Raw genomic sequence first — 20404 nt, forward strand, 5'->3', positions numbered from 1 at the left:
CAGCCACTGGTTTTCTATATATAAAAGCCTGGACTAGCATTAGGGAGTAGCAAGCAGGGTAGTTGCCCGGGGCCCCACACTACAGGAGGCCCCACAAAGCTAAGTTGCTCAGGCTTCAGCTTCAGCCCCAGGTGACAGGGCTTGGGGCCCCAGACTTCAGCCCCATATGGCAAGGCTTCGGCTTTCTGCCCTGGGCCCCACTGCAGACCCCCTGGGCCTGGCAGACCCCCTGAAACCTGCTCACAGCTCCCCAGGGGCCCCCGGACTCCTGGTTGAGAGATCACCGAGCTAAAGGATGCTTCCTGCAGGAACTAAAGTCAATGGGGGGCGAGGGGGTAGTAAATTAATGCAAGTCCCCAGTGCTGAAACAATGTAGGTAACAAGCCTTTTGAAGCTTCATTCGCTGGAGAAACAGCACACAGATTGGTCTGACATGGTTCAAACATCTAAGAATACAAACTGTATAAAATAATAGCCCTGACCGTTGCGTCACTCAGACCATTTGAGAACTGACGGGCATGAGACTGTGACCAAAAGAACCAAGTTCCTGTGGGAGGACCTGAAGTATTTTAGACTTGCCATGGTTTCCAGGTGGAGGATGGGTTTTCTCTGCAATGCTTTTGTTTTGAATAGATAGTTCTTTGCTTTGTGAAAGCTGGTTCCATAAGTCCAAACCCCCCTCCACGTGGTGGGAAGGTGGAAACAGGGCAGGTAGAGGATTGCCTTGTAGGGTGACATATGGTTGGTGAGCTATTCTGTCTGGGCCGCTATGGTATCCATGAAAGCCTACAAGGATCTATTCCAAAATAGCCAGGCTAACAGAGCTCTGGTTGAGCACACCAGGCTTGTTAGTCTGGCAACTTTGTAACTGGTCTAAGAGATGGTCACTCCGAAAACAAACCTGCAGCTAACAAATCCTTCAGTTGTCTCGGCTTTACACTGCCACTGGAAACGGTCTGGCTGGCCAAGAGAGTGTGTGAATCGGTGCAACACTGCTCATCCATTTTAAACAAATTCCCAAGCAGTCTTCAACAATAAGTCCTGCAGTGATGGGAGAATGGTGAAAGTGACCGGCAGTGGTCATTGTTGGGAGTCATAGTTGTGAACCTACACATGGGCTGGTCAAGACTTTTGTCACTCTGTGTTGAGTTGGGGTGACACTGTAGTTTGGTGAGGCTTTGGTGCTCAGCAGAGCACCGTTGACATGATTTTCATCATTAAATGTTATGAATAGCATCAACCTTTCCACTTTGTGTTTCTAGATTTAACCAAAGCTTTCAACACGATCAACTGCACTGCCTCTGGAAATTGCTCACTAAATTTGGATGTTGAGTCAAATTATTAACATTGTTCAGTAACTCCACAAAGGCATGGTTGGAAGAGTTAGTGTTGATAGTGATCTAACAGACTCATTTCCGATCACAAATGGAGAGAGGCATGGATGTGTCCTTGCTCTTAGCCTTTTTGAGCTATTCTTTGCTGCAATTTTAAAGGAAGCCCTCCATGGCTCTTCAAATGGCATCTTTATATGCTTTTGCACTGGCAAGTGTTTTATCTCTCTCATATACGTGCAAATGCCAAGGTGATCAAAGTGTTCATCCAGAAACTGTTCTATGCCAATGATTGTGCCTTGGTGGCACACTCTGAAGCACACTGTGAGTTAGTTTCTTGTCTCAGCTATGAAGCCAGTCCTTGAAAATCAATAACATTCTCCAGTGGAATTTCTCAACACTACTGACAGCCTAGACTTTTCTCATAAGTCACTTGCTCTAGACCAGTGGTTCCCAAACTTGTTCCGCCGCTTGTGCAGGGAAAGCCCCTGGCGGGCCGGGCTCGTTTGTTTACCTGCTGTGCCCGCAGGTTCGGCCGATCGCGGCTCCCACTCGCCGCGGTCCACTGCTCCAGGCCAATGGGAGCTCCTGGAAGCGGCGCAGGCCAAGGGACATACTGGGAGCCACAATCGGCCAAACCTGCGGATGCGGCAGGTAAACAAATCGGCTAGGGGCTTTCCCTGCACAAGCAGCTGAACAACTTTGGGAACCACTGCTCTAGACAATCACAAAAAGTTGTCATTTCTTAGTTCCAGTATCTTAGGTTAGGAACGTTGCCCTTAGGGTAAAATCACATAGCCCTGGTCTACGCTACGGGGTTAGGTCGAATTTAGCCGCGTTAGGTCGATTTAAAAATGAATGCGTCTACACAACCAACACCATTCCGTCGACCTAAAGGGCTCTTAAAATTGACTTCTGTACTCCTCCCCGGCGAGGGGAGTAACGCTAATATCGACCTTGCTGGGTCGAATTTGGAGTAGTGCAGGGGCAATTTGATGGTATTGGCCTCCAGGAGCTATCCCAGAGTGCTCCAACGTAACCGCTCTGGGCAGTACTTTCAACTCTGATGCACTAGCCAGGTACACAGGAAAAGCCCCAGAAACCTGAATTTCATTTCCTGTTTGATCAGCGTGGCGAGCTCAGCAGCACAGGTGACCATGCAGTACCCCCAGAATCGCAAACAAGCTCCAGCATGGACCGAAAGGGAGACACTGGATCTGATTGCTGTATGGGGAGAAGAATCTGTGCAGGCTGAACTCCAATCAAAAAGAAGAAATGCTAATATATATGCCAAAATCGCAGGGGGCTTGGTGGACAGAGGCTACAGCAGTGCCGAGTGAAAGTCAAGGAGCTCAGACAAGCCTACCAAAAGATAAAGGAGGCAAACAGTCGCTCTGGGTCAGAGCCCCATACATGCTGCTTCTATAATCAGGTGCATGGCATTCTAGGGGGGGACCCTACCACTACCCCACCGCTGTCCATGGACACCTACAAGGGGCGAGTCTCACGCAACAGGGAGGAGGATTTTGTGGATGCGGAGGAGGAGGAGGAGGAGAATGCACAGCAGGCAAGTGGTGAATCCGTTCTCACCGGCAGCCAGGACCTTTTCATCACCCTGGAGCCAATACCCTCTCAAGGCGGGATCCCCAACCCTGAGGGCGGAGAAGATAGCTCTGGTGAGTACACATTTGTAACTACAGTACAGGGTTTAAAAGCAATAGTGTTTAATGTTTGATTTGAATTGGGATGCATTTGCAGCCAGTACAGCTACTGGAAAAGTCTGTTAACGTGTCTGGGGATGGAGTAGGAATCCTCCAGGGACATCTCCATGAAACTCTCCTGGAGGTACTCTGAAAGCCTTTGCAGAAGGTTTCTGGGGAGGGCTGCCTTATTTCGTCCTCCATGGTAGGACACTTTACCATGCCAAGCCAGTAGCAAGTAGTCTGGAATCATTCCAGCACAAAGCATGGCAGCGAATGGTCCTGGGTTTTGGTCTCATTAAGCAACATTCGGTCTTTATCTTTCTGTGTTAGCCTCAGGAGAGTGATATCATTCATGGTCACCTGGTTGAAATAGGGGAATTTTTGTAAGGGAACAATAAAAGGACCCCGTTCATGCTGGGTTGCTTGCACTTGGCTAAAAGGGATCATCCCAGAGAATAGCCATGTGGTGGGGTTGGGGGAGGTGTGTGCCGCACATCCACCCGAAAACCGCAGCCCCTCCTTTTAAATGTGAAACCCAACCGGCATTGCTCGCTATGGGAAAGGATAGCGTTGCAGTTTGAAACCGTTCCCATATGTTATGAAGGCGTAAGAAGCCAACCCCGCGTACCAAAAGCCTTACCATGTCTGCCTGGAAACCGAATTCTGATGCCCAGCCGTTTGTGATGTGTCACCATACAGGCAGGTGCTCAATATAAAAGGCAAAATGCGACCTTGTACCTAAAGCACATGTGCTGTCTGCTGTGAATTGCTTGATTCACTGTGAAAGAGTCTCCCTTTTGTTCTCAGAAATGTATCATCTTAAATTTTACTCTCCCTTTTTATCTCCCCCCACGTGCAAATGTTTCCATGCTCCCCCTGTCATCTTGTCCCTGAGGTTATCGCAGAAAAAACCACACTCGCGATGACATGTTTTCCGAGCTCATGCAGTCCTCCCGCACTGATCGGGCACAGCTTAATGCATTCAGTGGCAGAGGCCAGGAAAGCATTATGTGAGCGCAAAGACCAGAGGCAGGAGGCAATGCTGAGGCTAATGGGGGAGCAAACTGACATGATGAAGCGTCTGTTGGAGCTGCAGGAAAGCCAACAAGAGCACAGACCGCTGCTGCATTCACTATACAACTGCCTGCCCTCCTCCCCAAGGTCCATAACCTCCTCACCCAGACACCCAAGAACGTGGTGCGCGGGTGGGTGGGAAGGCTCCTAGCACCCAGCCATGCCACTCCAGAGGATGGCCCAAGAAACAGAAGGCTGTCATTCAAACAGTTTTGATTTGTAGTGTAGCTACAATAAGCAATGTGGCCTTGTCCTTCTCTCCTCCCACACCCCACCCCACCCCGGGCTACCTTGTCAGTTATCTCACTTTTTTTTTAATTAATAAAGAAAGAATGCATGGTTTCAAAACAATAGTTACTTTATTTCCTTTGCCAGCTGTGATCGAAGCGGGGAGGGTGGTTGGCTTACAGGGAATTAAAATCAACAAAGGGGGTGGGTTTGCAGCAAGGTGAAACACACACAACTGTCACACTGTAGCCTGGCCAGTCATGAAACTGGTTTTCAAAGCCTCTCTGATGCGCAGCGAGCCTAGCTGTGCTCTTCTAATCACCCTGGTATCTGACTGCTCAAAATCGACCGTCAGCGATTTGCCTCAACCTCCCACCCTGCCATAAATGTCTCCCACTTACTCTCACAGATATTGTGGAGCACACAGCAAGCAGCAATAACAATGGGAATGTTGGTTGTGCTAACCTAGTCAGCAAACAGCGCCAGCGAGCTTTTAAACGTCCAAAGGCATATTCTACCACCATTCTGCAGTTGCTAAGCCTATAGTTGAACTGCTCCTTACTACTGTCCAGGCTGCCTGTGTACAGCTTTATGAGCCAAGGGAGCAAGGGGTAGGCTGGGTCTCCAAGGATAACTATTGGCATTTCAATGTCCTCAACAGTAATTTTCTGGTCTGGGAAGTAAGTCCCTTCTTGCAACTGCTCGAACAGCCCGGAGTTGAGCGTCATGCACCTTTCCTGGCCATCCCACGCTGATGTCGGTGAAACGTCCCTTGTGATCCACCAGTGCTTGCAGCAACATTGAGAAGTTTACGCACTGATTGGCAAGGTGGTCCGGTGCCAGGATAGGGATATGCATTCCATCTATCACCCCACCACAGTTAGGGAACCCCATTGCAACAAAGCCATCCAGTATGACTTGCACATTTCCCAGAGTAACGACCCTTGATAGCACGTCAGTAATTGCATTGGCTACTTGGATCACAGTAGTCCCCACAGTTGACTTGCCCACTCCAAACTGATTCCCGACTGACCTGTAGCAGTCAGGTGTTGCAAGCTTCCACAGGGCTATCGCCACTCGCTTCTCAACTGTCAGGGCACCTCTCATCTTGATATTCCTGCACTTCAGAGCAGGGGAAAGCAACTCACCAAGTTCAAGGAAAGTGGTCTTATGCATGCAAAAGTTCCGCAGCCACTGGGAATCATCCCAGACCTGCAACGCTATGTGGTCCCACCAGTCTGTGCTTGTTTGCCAGGCCCAGGATTGGCGTTCCACTTATCAACCAGCCCCACTGCCGCCATGATGTCCCAATTGCCGCAGCCCGTGCTTTCAGGAACGTCTGTGTCCATGTCCTCATCACAATCATCCTCGTGCTGGCGTCTCTTAGCCCAGTTCTGCACATACTCCAGGATAATGTTCGAGGCGTTTACAATGCTCACAACAGCAGCAGTGAGCTAAGCGGGTTCCATGCTTGCTGTGGTATGGCGTCTGCAAGGGTAACCCAGGAAAAAAGGCACAAAATGATTGTCTGCCATTGCTTTCATGGAGGGAGGGAGGGAGGGAGGGAGGGAGGGGCGACTGACAACATGTACCCAAAACCACCCTCGACAATGTTTTTGCCCCATCAGGCATTGGGAGCTTAACGCAGAATTCCAATGGGCAGCAGAGACTGTGGGAACTGTGGGATAGCTACCCACAGTGCACCACTCCGTAAGTTGATGTTAGCCATGGTATTGAGGACACACTCCACCGACTTAATGCGCTTAGTGGGGACATACACAATCAACTGTATAAAATCGATTTTTAAAAATCGACTTCTATAAAATTGACCTAATTTCATAGTGTAGATATACCCATAGGCTCTCCATGCTGTGGAATCTCTGTGACTTTCCTGACATCCTTGTCATCTTTCATGGGCTGCAAAAGTATTAGCTTTCTAAGAGCTGAAATGGTGCTTTGGAAGACTATAGAGGGAAAGCTGGTTTCAAACCAAGGGTAGTAGGATATATTTGCACAGTTTATAAGAAAAAGCCAATCCTCTACTGTCTCTTAGATTGTTGAGACTTCAACCTACGGCAAATTGCACCCATGGATTTTCTCTTTGTATTTTTAAGGACATGTCTACACTAGGAAGTTATTCTACTATAAGTTATGGTTTGAATTTAAAGCACAATAGCTGTTCCAGAATAGCTCCCTGTGTAGATAATACCATGGTGAAATGACTTATTCTAAAAAACAATGGAATGACATCAATTGGAGTTGAAGATACTTAGCACCTTTAAGAACATAAGAATGGCCATACTGGGTCAGACCAATGGTCCATCCAGCCCAGTATCCTGTGTTCCAGCAGTGGTCATTGTGAGGTGCTTCAGAGGGAATGAACAGAACAGGCAGTCATTGAGTGATCCATCCCCTGTTGTCCGCTCCCAGCTTCCGGCTAACAGTGGCTAGTGACGCTCAAAGTATGCAGTTGCATCCTTGACCAACTTGGCTAATAGTGATGGACCTATCCTCCATGAACTTATCTAGTTCTTTTTTTAACCCTGTTATAGCTTGGGCCTTCACAATATCCCCTGGCAATGAGTTCTACAGGTTAACTGTGTGTTGTGTGAAGAAGTATTTCCTTTTGTATGTTTTAAACCTGTTGTCTATTAATTAAATTGCGTAACCCCCTGGTTATACTCTTATGTGAAGGAGTAAATAACACTTCCTTATTCACTTTCTCCACACCAGTCAAGATTCTGTAGACCTCTATCATATCCCCTTTTAATCTTCTTTTTCCAAGCTGAAAAGTCCCAGTCTTTTTAATACAGAAACTGTCCCAGACCCCAATCATTTTTGTTGTCCTTCTCTGTACCTTTTTAAATTCCAATATATCTTTTCTGAGATGGAGTGACCAGGACTGCACATAGTATTCAAGGTGTAGACATACCATGGATTTATATAGAGGCATTATGATATCATACCTTGATTATGATATGGTCCCTTGCAGTACCAGGCAGCCAAACTCCTCCTGTAAAGTGGAGTGATGTCATAAAGCCTTTGTGTTTATTCCTGTCTCTACTAAGAGAACTTACCCAGCATAGACAGATTTCCTTAATTGTTGGCAGCAGCTATTTTTTCTAATTCCTATAATATGCATCCAGATATCACAATGAACTCAGTATACATATTTAAACAATGAATGTCATGATTTATTATTGCTCTTGTGAAATGTCATGGGGGGTGGGGGGGGGAGTGCTGGAACCAGGAGTGTTACTTTAGATAACTTGTAAATGCAAATAAAGAGGTATTTAAACTTCAAGTATGAGTTATGGAGAATAGTATTTGCATTTTAATACCATTGTTATTACCCACATTCTCTCATATATATTCATATCTAAGGTGTCTCATGCTCTTGGAATAGAATGAAAGAAAACTACTTGTATTCTGCATGGCCTCAAGAAGAAAATGTATATTTACCCTGCATTTTTAGAAAAAGAAAGGGAGAATGAAAAATATTATACTGACATTGCTTATACTGACAAAGTTTGAGAGAAGTGTGTATTTGCACTCACTCTTACACAGGTGAACAGAGTGTTAAATTATACCACTATTATGTTTGTGGGGTCACCATGATATATTTTGTGCCCATAATATGTAATGCAAGCGTTCTCTATTTTTTATGGTCTGCTGACAATTATCATTTGTTTTTCAATTTTTTTTAATTAAATGGAGATTTAATTAGTCCATCTGGGGAGCATAGCACATTTTTCTGCTATAACTTTCCATTATTTCAGAAACACATTACCAGATGCAGATTCCATAAACAAACACATATGGCTGTCAGGCATAAATCAGCTGCAGGATAAATTACTGCTGATCCTGTCTGATTGCATTACTTTGTCTTCCATTACATTATTTAACCATGGAGTTTTTTAGGAGCTAATGGGTTTTTTGGGGTTTGTTTGTTTTTTAAAGCGTACCGCCCAATGTTTAATTTTCACATTTGTTAAATATATTTTTATCCTGCTTGTTTTCATTCATATTTCAGTCTTCTTTTGTTCATTCTCCAAGAACTGTTTAAAGAGGAATCTTCATGCACAATTAATATTTCTGAGGTACAGTATGTAGCAAGATACTCAGAGTAAACAATTTTCCAAATACCAAAACAGCTCTTTACTACAGGAATAAATTTTAAAATAATAATAGGCCAAATTCTCTGCTGTCATTGATTTAAGCAGTATTATGCCAGAAGAGAAATTGACCTAATGGTGAATAAGATATAAACCTAATGAAAGAAAGTATATGGTGCTGAACCCTTTCAAATATCATTACAGCCATTGGGCCTGTTCCTGGTAGAGCACTCAGCACCTAAGGCCAGATTCATAGTTGCCCTTTGAGCTATCTGTGCTGGCGGAAAAGAGCACAGGGCAGGTGTAAGGCTGCTTTGGTGATTAGTGCTGATGCAGGTCACTTATACACCATGTACAGAGCCTTCTTTCTGCCTTTTTCATAGCATTCCTAGTTGCAAGGTATGTTCTGTTGTGTACAGAGGATGTAGTGGAGGCAGAGCAGGTGCAGGCTAGAGGAGGCATGGCCAGAGTAGACTTATACCCAATGATTCTGCATCCCTACAGTGGCTGGTAGGGGAGCTGGTGCAAGTTTATATTAAAATACATTTTATTATATGACTGACAATCTCTCTCTCGGGAGCCTACAACTGCGTATTATATAGATAGGTGTTTTCGTCATAAATACTCATACTACAATATATACATATACACTATATTGCCTTTAATGTGTTCAGTGGGTCAACGTACTTTTGGCTGCAGGCCCCAGCCCAGTTTCGGCTGCTTCCCACAAGTTATGCACCGACCTGAATCCATTTACACAGTCTTACAGTCACAGCCGCCTCCAAGCATGGCTTTCTGGCTCCTGCTACAGCCTGTTCCCCTCCTCACCACATTCACTGGCTTCCCCAGAGAGAGATTGCTTCCTGGGTGAGATTCTTTCAAAGAGTTTCCCTCCTCCTCCCTCTGTTGGCCAGGGCATGGGATATTTCTGCTTGTCCATCCTGAAGAGTCATAGTTCTGGTGGGAATAGTAATTTCCTATTTACCAGATTCATCACACTACCTTCCAATGAGAAAAGGAGTACTTGTGGCACCTTAGAGACTAACCAATTTATCTGAGCATGAGCTTTCGTGAGCTACAGCTCACTTCATCGGATGCATACTGTGGAAAATACAGAAGATGTTCTTATACATATAAACCATGAAAAAATGGGTGTTTACCACTACAAAAGGTTTTCCCTCCCCCCCACTCCACTCTCCTGCTGGTAATAGCTTATCTAAAGTGATCACTCTCCTTACAATGACAGGTTTCAGAGTAACAGCCGTGTTAGTCTGTATTCGCAAAAAGAAAAGGAGTACTTGTGGCACCTTAGAGACTAACCAATTTGTTTGAGCATGAGCTTTCGTGAGCTACAGCTCACTTCAAGTGAGCTGTAGCTCACGAAAGCTCATGCTCAAATAAATTGGCTAGTCTCTAAGGTGCCACAAGTACTCCTTTTCTCCTTACAATGTGTATGATAATCAAGTTGGGCCATTTCCAGCACAAATCCAGGTTTTCTCCCCCCCCCCCCCCTTCCACACACACAAACCCACTCTCCTGTTGGTAATAGCTTATCTAAAGTGATCACTCTCCTTACAATGTGTATGATAATCAAGGTGGGCCATTTCCAGCACAAATCCAGGGTTTAACAAGAACCTCGGGGCGGGGGGTGTTAGGAAAAAACAAGGGGAAATAGGTTACCTTTCATAATGACTTAGCCACTCCCAGTCTCTATTCAAGCCCAAGTTAATTGTATCCAATTTACAAACGAATTCCAATTCAACAGTCTCTCGCTGGAGTCTGGTTTTGAATAGAGACTGGGAGTGGCTAAGTCATTATGAAAGGTAACCTATTTCCCCTTGTTTTTTCCGAACATCCCCCCACCCACCCCCTTCCTCAGAGGTTCTTGTTAAACCCTCGATTTGTGCTGGAAATGGCCCACCTTGATTATCATACACATTGTAAGGAGAGTGATCACTTTAGATAAGCTATTACCAGCAGGAGAGTGGGGTGGGGGGAGAGAAAACCTTTTGTAGTGGTAAACACGCATTTTTTCATGGTTTGTATGTATAAGAACATCTTCTGTATTTTCCACAGTATGCATCCGATGAAGTGAGCTGTAGCTCATGAAAGCTTATGCTCAAATAAATTGGTTAGTCTCTAAGGTGCCACAAGTACTCCTTTTCTTTTTGCAAATACAGACTAACTGGCTGTTACTCTGAAACCTACCTTCCAATGGTTAATTGTTAATAAACTCCAGTTAACTTTTTATGAAGTGCTATTCTGTAAACAAGGACAATATACTCATCAGGCAGTACATAAACAGTTCCTTATTTTTATAAAGAAGTGCATGGTTGAACACCGGATAATAGCTGCACTTGAACATGTGTTTATCAAATTCTCTAGTAGGTTTTTATCTTTGCTTAGAGGACAGAGCATAGTATTACAGAGAAGAGTTTATTCATTCAAACATCCTGCATATTGTGCCTTGGATTTTTCACTCCTATACAAAAGTCTGTATTGAGACAAAATCCTTCTCATGATTTGTGATTGGATATCTCTGTTTCATTTCTGTCACAGTGATATTCAGATTCCTATTAGGTGTGGAATACCTTAGAGCAGATTAATGAACTAGGCAGCAAATATGTCAGTAAGATTATATTACCTTAATAGGTCAGTATTTAGCACATACAGAATTTAGCACTTTCAGTCTTCAGAAGGCTATATTAACATTAACTAAATAATCTTCACAATCCACCTGTGTGTTGGATAGGTATATAAATAGGTAAGTATCACTGACATCCCTATTTTACAGATGGGGGAAACTAAAACAGAGGAGTTAAGGGTAGCTTTTTAAAGTATTTAAGCACCTAAGGTGCAGACTGGTGCTTAGTGGGATTTGCAAAAGCTCCTAGATGTCCATGAAAATCCCACTAGGGGCCTGTTTGCATCTTTATGTGCCTAAATACCTTTAAAATTCTTGCCCTAAGTGACTTGTTAAAGGCCAAAGAGGGCATTATTATTGGAGTCAAGGACAAGAACCAGGAATTTTGACTTCCAGTTCTATTCTCAGACCACTAGATCCTCATGTTTACTCCAAATTTCCCTTTATTAGAGAGATCAGTATCTGAAAAGAGGTGATCGATTTTTAACTGTTTAATATTTTAATGACTCATATAGTAGGCAATAATATGAGTATTACTACTATATTTATTTATATTGTAACACTGCCAGGAGGCCCCCAGACCCATTGCATTAGGCACTGTATAAACATATGCAAAAAAAACAGCCCCTGCCCCAAACAGCTTACAACTCAGGGATGTCACGCAATCACAAATGGGAGGAGGTGGTCCATGCAATTATGAAGGGGAGGAAAGGTGGTTCATAAGAGAATCTTTATGTTAAAATGAGTGTGTTTGGGAATCTGTGATACAGAATGCTACTGATGTTGTGCCTCATTCAGAATACTGTCCTAGAAGAGGTAACTATTAATTAATATTTCTACTATGCTTAAGATATAAAGCACTATGTTATATGCTATGTTTATTAATAAAGATTCTTTTACCAGTCTTCTGAGCCATAAGTACCAGCACAAATATGTTGGCATTAGTTATTTAATCAGACTATGAATACTTGGGATCCCACATAAGAAGCAGTCTCTATGGTATGTGGGAGTTATCTAGCTTATCAGAGAAATGGGGCCCAAAGATTTAAAATCCAAAGGTGCCTTCCTTTTCAAAAGAAAACTGGTAGTTCTGTGACATGGAACTTTATGAAAAGTCATTTTCCTTTAAGAGATTAGCAGATACTGGGGAGGCGGGGAAAGAATTACTCAGAGGTTGTTGTTTTTTGGGGGGTAAGGAGAATTGTCACATACTCTTTAATAGAAGTAGTCTTATTATTGAGTCTGAAATCTTAAAGGACCAAGAATAATTTGTCTGTTAGTTGAATACATGCATGGTAAATTTCTCTGTGGGACTTTGCTTAGGCCCCAAATCAGAAAAGCACTTAAGTATCTCTATTCAGGAAAGTGCTTAAGCACATATCTAACTTTAATCATATACTTAAGGCTTAGTGATTCCAGTGGAGCGTAAAGATAAGCATGTACTTAAGTGCTTTCCTGAATAGGAATGCTTTCTTGAAGCAGGGCCTGAAAGAGAGAAAGGTACCTCTCCCCTTTTTAGGTTCCCCTTCTCTTTTCATGTGTGAGCAGCATAGTTTCCATTTAAATTTAAAAAGGCAAACAGCCACATCCTGTGAAAACTTACTAATTTTCTAATTCTGTCTTCATGTTCAATGTTTTTTTGTTAATGACATTTGGTGCCCTACAGAGACAAAGTGATGAGAAATCGTAGAGGTCTGACAGATGATTTGACTAGTCATGTTTATATAAAGTCCTGTGGTCACACTAAGGACTTTGTTTCCTTGTTTGATTTGTTGTTTTTTTTTTAACACTGCCTTAACTACAAATGTTTAATGAGCATAGAATCTTTGTGGTGAAGGGTGATTAGGATGAGGAAAGGAAAATCCTAAAGACCATGACTTACTGAGTTGCCAGTTTAAATCTAACTGTTGTTTATGCAGTTTATACTATTACTCTGATACTTATAAAATGTATGGAGAAAGTCAATGTTTGGTGCCTCTTGGTTAATCTATATTATTTTTAAATCAAGGATGCCTAACATTAGGATGAACTATAAACTAGATTTAAATAGTTTTAGCAGTTAGTCTAGATCCTCTGAATATTAACAAATAAACACAATGGGATGTACATATAAACTCTGTACTTGAAAATAATTTCTGAATATTTACTTGCTTCATTGATTGTTTCCCCCACATACTTGTAACAGTCAAACAGAGTTCTACTGAAATTCGTATTTGTACATAATTACCATAAACTGGCAAATCTCATGTTTTTGCCAGCAGCCCAGTTTATTTTTTGGTTAGTTGAATAAATGATGTGCTGAAAATCAGGCTTCCTGATGCTTAGTAGATTAAGCCACAGACTTTGAAATCTTCTGCTGTGATTTGTTTCTCTGGCAAGTGATTGTTCCATGAAGCCAAATGGTGAGTTGTATTGTTTCTAAAATTATTTATATTGTAGCTTTCTAGAGATAAGGCAAGTAAGATTTTATAAATTAATAGTAGTGATGGTATTGATTAAGTGCAGACGTGCTAGCCGGATTTCAGCTACCTTTCTCTCTGCCACTCCACCAAAGTTTGGGTTATACTTAGGGTTTTGGTTAAGTCTAATTATGCAGATGAAGTTCAACTCTGAAATTCAGAGCTGGGTTCAGATAATGAACCTTCCCCGCCCCAATGCACATGGAAGCAAAATTCTGAGGGTGTTCAGATCTACTGTAAACTTTCATTAAAAGCTTTCGGATGATGTGGACCTCATTTTAAGAGAGAGAATCATCTGATGGAATATATCTCCTCCCATTAGTCATATAAAGCCCTGTGGTAATTACAGCAGTTACATGACCAATAATATTAGGACAGTATTTAGCACATTTTTAGTTTTCTTTGTTTCCCAGATGATATTATTCATTAAAGGGGAGGAGCAAGCCCCATGTGACAAGCCAGTTGTTCGTGGATAACAGCAAGAAGGATAGCTAGAGTGCTGGGTTAGGCACAGCTAGAAAATTGTTTTAATAAAGAAATGAAATGATGATCGACTTCAACACTGGCTACATAGCTGACTTGTTCTCAAGATGTGTGACTGAACTTACTCCTAAATCAAGGAAACTCAAAAATGTTAAGATTACCATGACCTGACAATTGTCAGCTATAAATACATCTCTCTTCCTGTTTGTCGTCTCCTCTTCTTCCTGCCTGTTGTAGCCCACCCCAAGCTTATCTCTTTCACCAACAGAAGTTGGTCTAATAAAAGCTATTACCTCACCCACCTTGTCCCGCTAATATCCTGGGACCAGCACAACTCTAACACTGCAAACAATATTAGGAATATGTCATTTCCCAAGGCAGAGATCAGCTCTAGATACATTTCTGACTTCCATGTATAGTTCTCCTGTTAGTATGTGGTCCCATTTTTAACCTATTTGCAGATTCCCTCGATTATCCCAAATTGCTTTCACATGGAGCTGAGGTTAAGCTTTATTTCTCTTGGCTTGTCCCTTCTGCAGCAGACACTTCCTCTTCACTTTGAAAGGACAAAGCAATGTTCAGCTGCCTGGGCCTGAGCCCAGGATTTGATTTATACATTATTTAATTTCCTTTAGAAAATTGGAAGCAGGACTTTTAGGAATGGAAGTCAGGACTTTTCATTTGTTTAAGGACTCTTTTAGGGCTAATATAATCATCAGTAGTAGATGTGAGCATGATTAGGGTGACTTAAGGTAAAATAAAGAACATTGAATAGAAGGAAAAGGCCTTTCATAATGGAGAAGGTGCAAAGATTTATAGCCATCTGCAACGTATGCGAGTTGTGAATTGTGACATTAGAAAAAAATGAAAACAGAAAATCGTGAAATTTTGTGTGACATGTTTAAGACACCTGTATCCCTTTATGGAGAGCCCATTATATTACATTTGTAATCATTTTTTGAATTGCAGTGGTTTCTGGAACTTAATTTAACCATCTAACCTATTTTGCAGAAATTGTTCAGTTAGTCTGGAGGTTTCCATTAGGGCTGACTCTGCATTCACTCCTGCAATTAGGTCCATGCATGTCGTGAAGTGAGTGCCAAGACTATTTGAAAATTTCTCATGCAACTTCGTCAGGAAATTAAAAATTAACTTTGGGAAGGACGTGATATAATGTTTGGCAGTGAAATTTGAATACTGTGTCCATTTGGGAGTTAGAAGGTCTTCGTCTCCCCAAAAAAGCAGCATAAATATTTAAATATTTGTTATATAGGATTTTGAATGATCTGTAGCAAAGTAAAGTATCCTGTTGGGGAACTAGTGGTATACATGTGCATAGCTTTACAATATAACGTGCTTATTGCAGACTTTATTTTAGTGAAACACCATTTAATGAAGGCAAATAAAAGTTCCAAATTGTTTTAGTGCATTGCAATGTGACAATTGCAATTTCAGTAATGGTTTTGTGAAATAATTGACTTCACCATTAGAAGATTTCACTGTGCCTACATGTACATATTTATTGCCAGAACTATCATAGTTACAATGTAAATATTACAAATCACATACAACTGCTAAATAGAAGATGATGTACATTATAGTATGGGCCAGATTTTGAAAATTTGAAATGTCATTGTGTTGCACAACTTACACACTCAAAGGCAGCATTTGAACACACATTTCAGATATTTCATGCACACGTGATCAGCTTAGACAATTTTGTATGCCTGACTTTAAAAATTTGGGCATATGTGTAAATAAAGGATGATGATGCAAACCAACGGAAACTATTAAATCCCAACCTGACATTGACACTTCATCCTTTAAAATGTTGCCTTATAGGATGAAAAATGTGCATGATTACCCTGAAGTCTTATGGTGATCATGGTATGTATTGCAACTTGATACCAGTGGTGGGAATATGGAGACTTTTTTTTAATCCTTCCTTTCTTTAAAAAAACAAAACAAAACAAAACAAAAAAGCAGACAGACAGAAAACATATAATTGATTCCAGGTACTATACACAAACCAATGCATGTACAGCATCTGCTATCAGACTCGCAGTGCATTGTTGTTTGTAAGTCCAGGAGTTTTCTTTCTTTTATTTTGTAATTAGCTGGGAAGTTGTAATAAAGATTATTATATTCCATTATTTCCTAAATCCTACACACCTACCTACCTACCTGCAGGAGCATATACCTCAAAAGCAGAAGTGCTAATCTGCCTCCACTGCCTGATACGGGAGTAGCAAGCCAAAGTGAGTCTATTTAGAGGGGTCCACTCCTTGCTCACATGCTGTGTTCTGTAGGGCTTCCATTCACATTAGAGCTGGGGGAAATCTGTGCGGGCAGGTTGAGGGAATCCAGGGTTCACGGCCAGCTGGTCCATAACCAGGTGGTACCTTATCTAAACCCCTCATATGGGAGTAGAGATGAAACAGTTGAGTCTAATGCAACCCAAATAAATTTGTTAGTCTCTAAGGTGCCACAGGGACTCCTCCTTTTTTTTAAGTCTGTAGCAGTTCACCTTTTTCGTCTCTTTCTCCACATGTCCCCAGTCATCTAAGGGAGTTGCAGCTTCTTCAAGCAGCCATTTTTCCCCAACTTGCTTTCATCCCTGTGATGGTATAGGAGTTTACCCTGGCAGGGATTCTGTTTGCAGTCTGGAACAAAGAGAGCCTCTGGGCACTACCACAATGAAAATAAAAATAATACCCATGCACGAGAATGTCCACAGAGAGTGACAAAGGACATGGGACATCACAGGGTTCTGGCAGGGCCTGGTAGCTGAACACTAAGCTCAATCGTATAGCAAACCCTAGCATTCTGTTTGCCCAAAGGGGAATGACTCCCTTCCTGCAGGTTTTCCCCAGAAGAAGGTCCCTGGACATTTAGGCACGGGGGAATGTTATATACAAAGGCAAGAGAATTTGTTATGGACAGTACAACGTTTCCATTAAGGTCCAAGGGCCTTATCTAACTAAATTTTTGCTAACATCCCCCTCTCCACATATGTGTGTATAAATGGTTAAACAAAAATGTAAATCACTGGTATAATATCATTCTCTCATCTCTTGGTTTTGTACAGCTGCCCATCATCATAGTATCTGTGCCTTCCATGTTAGACCAATAGAAATAGGAAAGTTCCTAGTGAATTTAACTGAATTTCTTGCTCTCCTCCCTTTATTCAAGGTAAAAACTCTCCTGGTTTTTTGTGTTTTTGGCGGGGGCGGCTTTCTTTGCATGATCGGTGGCAGACAGCCATGGTCACTATTCAGAAAAACAGCCTGCTGCAAAGAATCAGAAACTAATTTAGATCACTACCTACTGGGAGTTGTGAGGCTAGTCAGGTGGAAAGGGGAGAAGAGTTTGATCATATTTATGCCACAGACTTTTCTGTCTTCCTTTCACTGGCTGTAGCAACCCATAGAAATTACTAGATCACTAGCTCTTGATCTGTGACACTCTCAGGAGTGAAGGACAAGTCCAGGGTGTTCTTTGGTTGTTAAGGAAGAAAACAGAGGGAGGGAGAAATCTCTTACTCTTGACCTACTAAAGAGAGGGCTGCTGTCCCAGTTCCCACAGACAAGTAGGGCATGAGGAACCTTACAAAATTCCTTCTCTTTCTTTATGTGCCTTGTTTGGACAGGAGCCCAAAAGGTCTCAATTTCTTCACCCAGCTGAATTTTAAAAAGGAGTAATCAGACTGGGAGAAGCGAGGCCCAGCTGACTAAACATCGGGCAGCTGCAGAATATTCTGTCTTCCCAGGCTACATTATGATATACATTGTGTGTGTCACCTGACATCATGTCAAAGTAAGATGGTCTCCCTAACTCTGCTCCTGAGAAGAGAGCAGTCATAAGCAGCTGTTTAATGCCATAACTGTAATGCCTGTTGTAAGGCAGCAGCTGTAAAGGCAGTTTTTTTCTACATAGGTCCCTAAGATAGCACTACCCAGAGCTATGACATGTCCTGTAAGTCTCAGAAGATTTTTAGATGGCATAATTCAAACCATCTTGCTGCGGGGCATTCAGCATACTAATGGTGGCTCCATCCACGTGTTCTCTGCAGTAACAGTGTACTGTAAGTGAGAACACACTACACTGTGAATTACTTTTAATTTAAAAGTGTTTGTATGTGTATGTATAAGAAAAAAACTCTTTTTTTTACATAGATAGATAGATACACGCACACACACACATATGTATGTATGTATAGTCTTTCTGGTTTTCTAGAGGCTTGACTTCCTGCTCTTCCTCTAAGGGAACAGGTTACACTTTCTCATTGAAATATTTATATAAAAATGAAATAATTTTTGAGTTTAACCAGAAATGCAGCTTAAACTTGTATGGAAACACGTGGGGGCTTTTTTTGTTTTGTTTTGTTTTAAGTTGCACAAATATAGCTGAAACTAGAAGTTGGCAGAGAATGCTGTTTAAAAATATTTTGTCCCAGCATGTAAAAACTCGTCGTGTTACAGAATTCTTTTGTTAAAGGTTCAGCTATGCCATGTCTCTGCCAGAGTGATGGGATCCGTATCAACTTCGTACGTTTTGGAAAGTAACCGGCATTTTGGGCGTGTAGTTACAAATGTTAAATTGGAATTTACATGTTTAATATATTGCTTGGAAAGATACCATGTGTAGTAATTTTTTAAAGAGACAGTGGAAAAAATAAAGATTACAACTACATTCAAAAATTCACTCTGGCTGTTAAATCATGCCAGAATGAATAGAAATATATGCAAAGACTCTTTTGCATATACTGTTGAAGATCTTGATTTATTCCATTTAGGCTCATCATACAAACAGAATGCTGTAGTTCCTGGATAGTCCTTGTGGTCGATTCTAGGCATGTACCTCCTCTATCTCTTCTGTTCTCTGTGTGTATGTGTGTATATACGTATGTAAGCATCGTAGAATGATAAGCATCACAGATACATGTATATTTATATGTCTAGCTCTCTGTGATGTTTACCCATATAAACACAATTGACCCTAGGTTTTGCAGTGCCAAATGAGCAATTGCATGTGCTGGTCATGTCAAGCTCATTCTCTTCCTCTAACATTACCCCTGCCTCTGTATTTCCATAATGACTGCCCAGTTGCCCGTGATCACTCCCTCGCCTGTTTGTGAGGTTCTGTGGGCTCTGGCAATGACAGTTGGAGACACCACAGGCATGGAACTTTCGTTGTCCGATTGTGTGCACAAGTGGTGTGAGCACTTGCAAAACCTATGCTACACATTTGTCACAAAGACCTAATGCCCTCCTCTCTGTGTGTATAAATGGTTAAACAAAAAAGTGAAGCATTGATTTAATACTGAATATAGAAGCAAGCTTGTAGTAATACATGGGAAAGCTTTGCCATTCATGATTGAGGTTTTCTCCTCAAGCATGGCATGTTGTTTTTTAACCTGATGCTCATGTTTTGTCCTCTTTTCTAAACACCAACTTCCAGTCCTTTAATGATCTTATCTAATAAAATCTGTAGAGATGGCAGGTTTTGTTCATTACATTTCTTCAACCTGCTCTTCTGAACCTGTGTCTGGCTAGCAGAGAATGGTCGACCAATCTTTTGGATCATAGATGGAGGATATACATAAATTATACTGTCTGTCCTCTCTCATGTTTACAGGAAATCCTCATCAATCATGAATTGCAAAGTTCTGTCGTCTTTCCTACAAGTCTGTTTTTTCTTTAATAAACTATTCAATGTTATGACTTTTACTGAACTCTTGTTTTTACTAACCAGAAAGAGGAAAGAAGCACACTGATTTATATAAATAATATTTTATTAAAGCACATTGTTGTAGAGGAGAGTATCAAAATAAAAGCCCATATGTCTCAAGATGTTGCTCATGTATTTAGGATGCTATAGGCTTTATCTGATCTTTGCACTTGAAGAAATTAATAACATTTCAAATACATATTATTAAAAACTGAAGTGATATCTGTGTGTCTGTCTTAGACGCATATGATCTCCATTACCATAGTATCTGAGAACCTCAGAATCTTCAATGTATTTATTGTCAAAACACCCCTGTGACATAGGAAAGTAATATAAAATAGTGATTACTGGTCAAGATCTGTGTAAACTAGTTGTGGCTCTAATTTAGTATTCAGGTATTTACTGTAGGCACTCAGTGCTACAAGTGATGGGCATAGTATAAGAACTTGTAGAATGGATAGCGAGATTCTTTACAGAATGTGAACTGTATTGTGAATGTACTTTTACTTCACTATGTTTGTGATATATTAGTACTTTTTCAAAATTGCCAAAAATAGAACACAACCTTTTAAAAAGGAACTGTATTCAGCATAATGAAGAGATTGAAGATTGTTTATTTCTTGCTAAGGATTTGATG

The 20404-nt window shown here is 41.6% G+C and overlaps 1 protein-coding gene across 2 annotated transcripts in view; it reads left to right on the forward strand.

Moving 5' to 3' along the window:
* SPATA5 (spermatogenesis associated 5) overlaps positions 1-20404 on the forward strand; it is a 301993-nt gene that overhangs the window by 273367 nt on the left and 8222 nt on the right. Inside the window, exon 16 of one of the 2 annotated variants that reach the window (XM_043545494.1) lies at positions 15880-15924. The exons of the other annotated variant lie outside the window; for it this stretch is intronic. Coding sequence (XP_043401429.1) covers positions 15880-15897 — 18 coding nt within the window. The 3' untranslated portion in view covers positions 15898-15924. The remainder of the gene's footprint in view (positions 1-15879; positions 15925-20404) is intronic. 2 annotated transcript variants of the gene reach the window in all.

Source organism: Chelonia mydas, chromosome 4 (assembly GCF_015237465.2).
Source record: "Chelonia mydas isolate rCheMyd1 chromosome 4, rCheMyd1.pri.v2, whole genome shotgun sequence".
Lineage (NCBI taxonomy): Eukaryota > Metazoa > Chordata > Testudines > Cheloniidae > Chelonia > Chelonia mydas.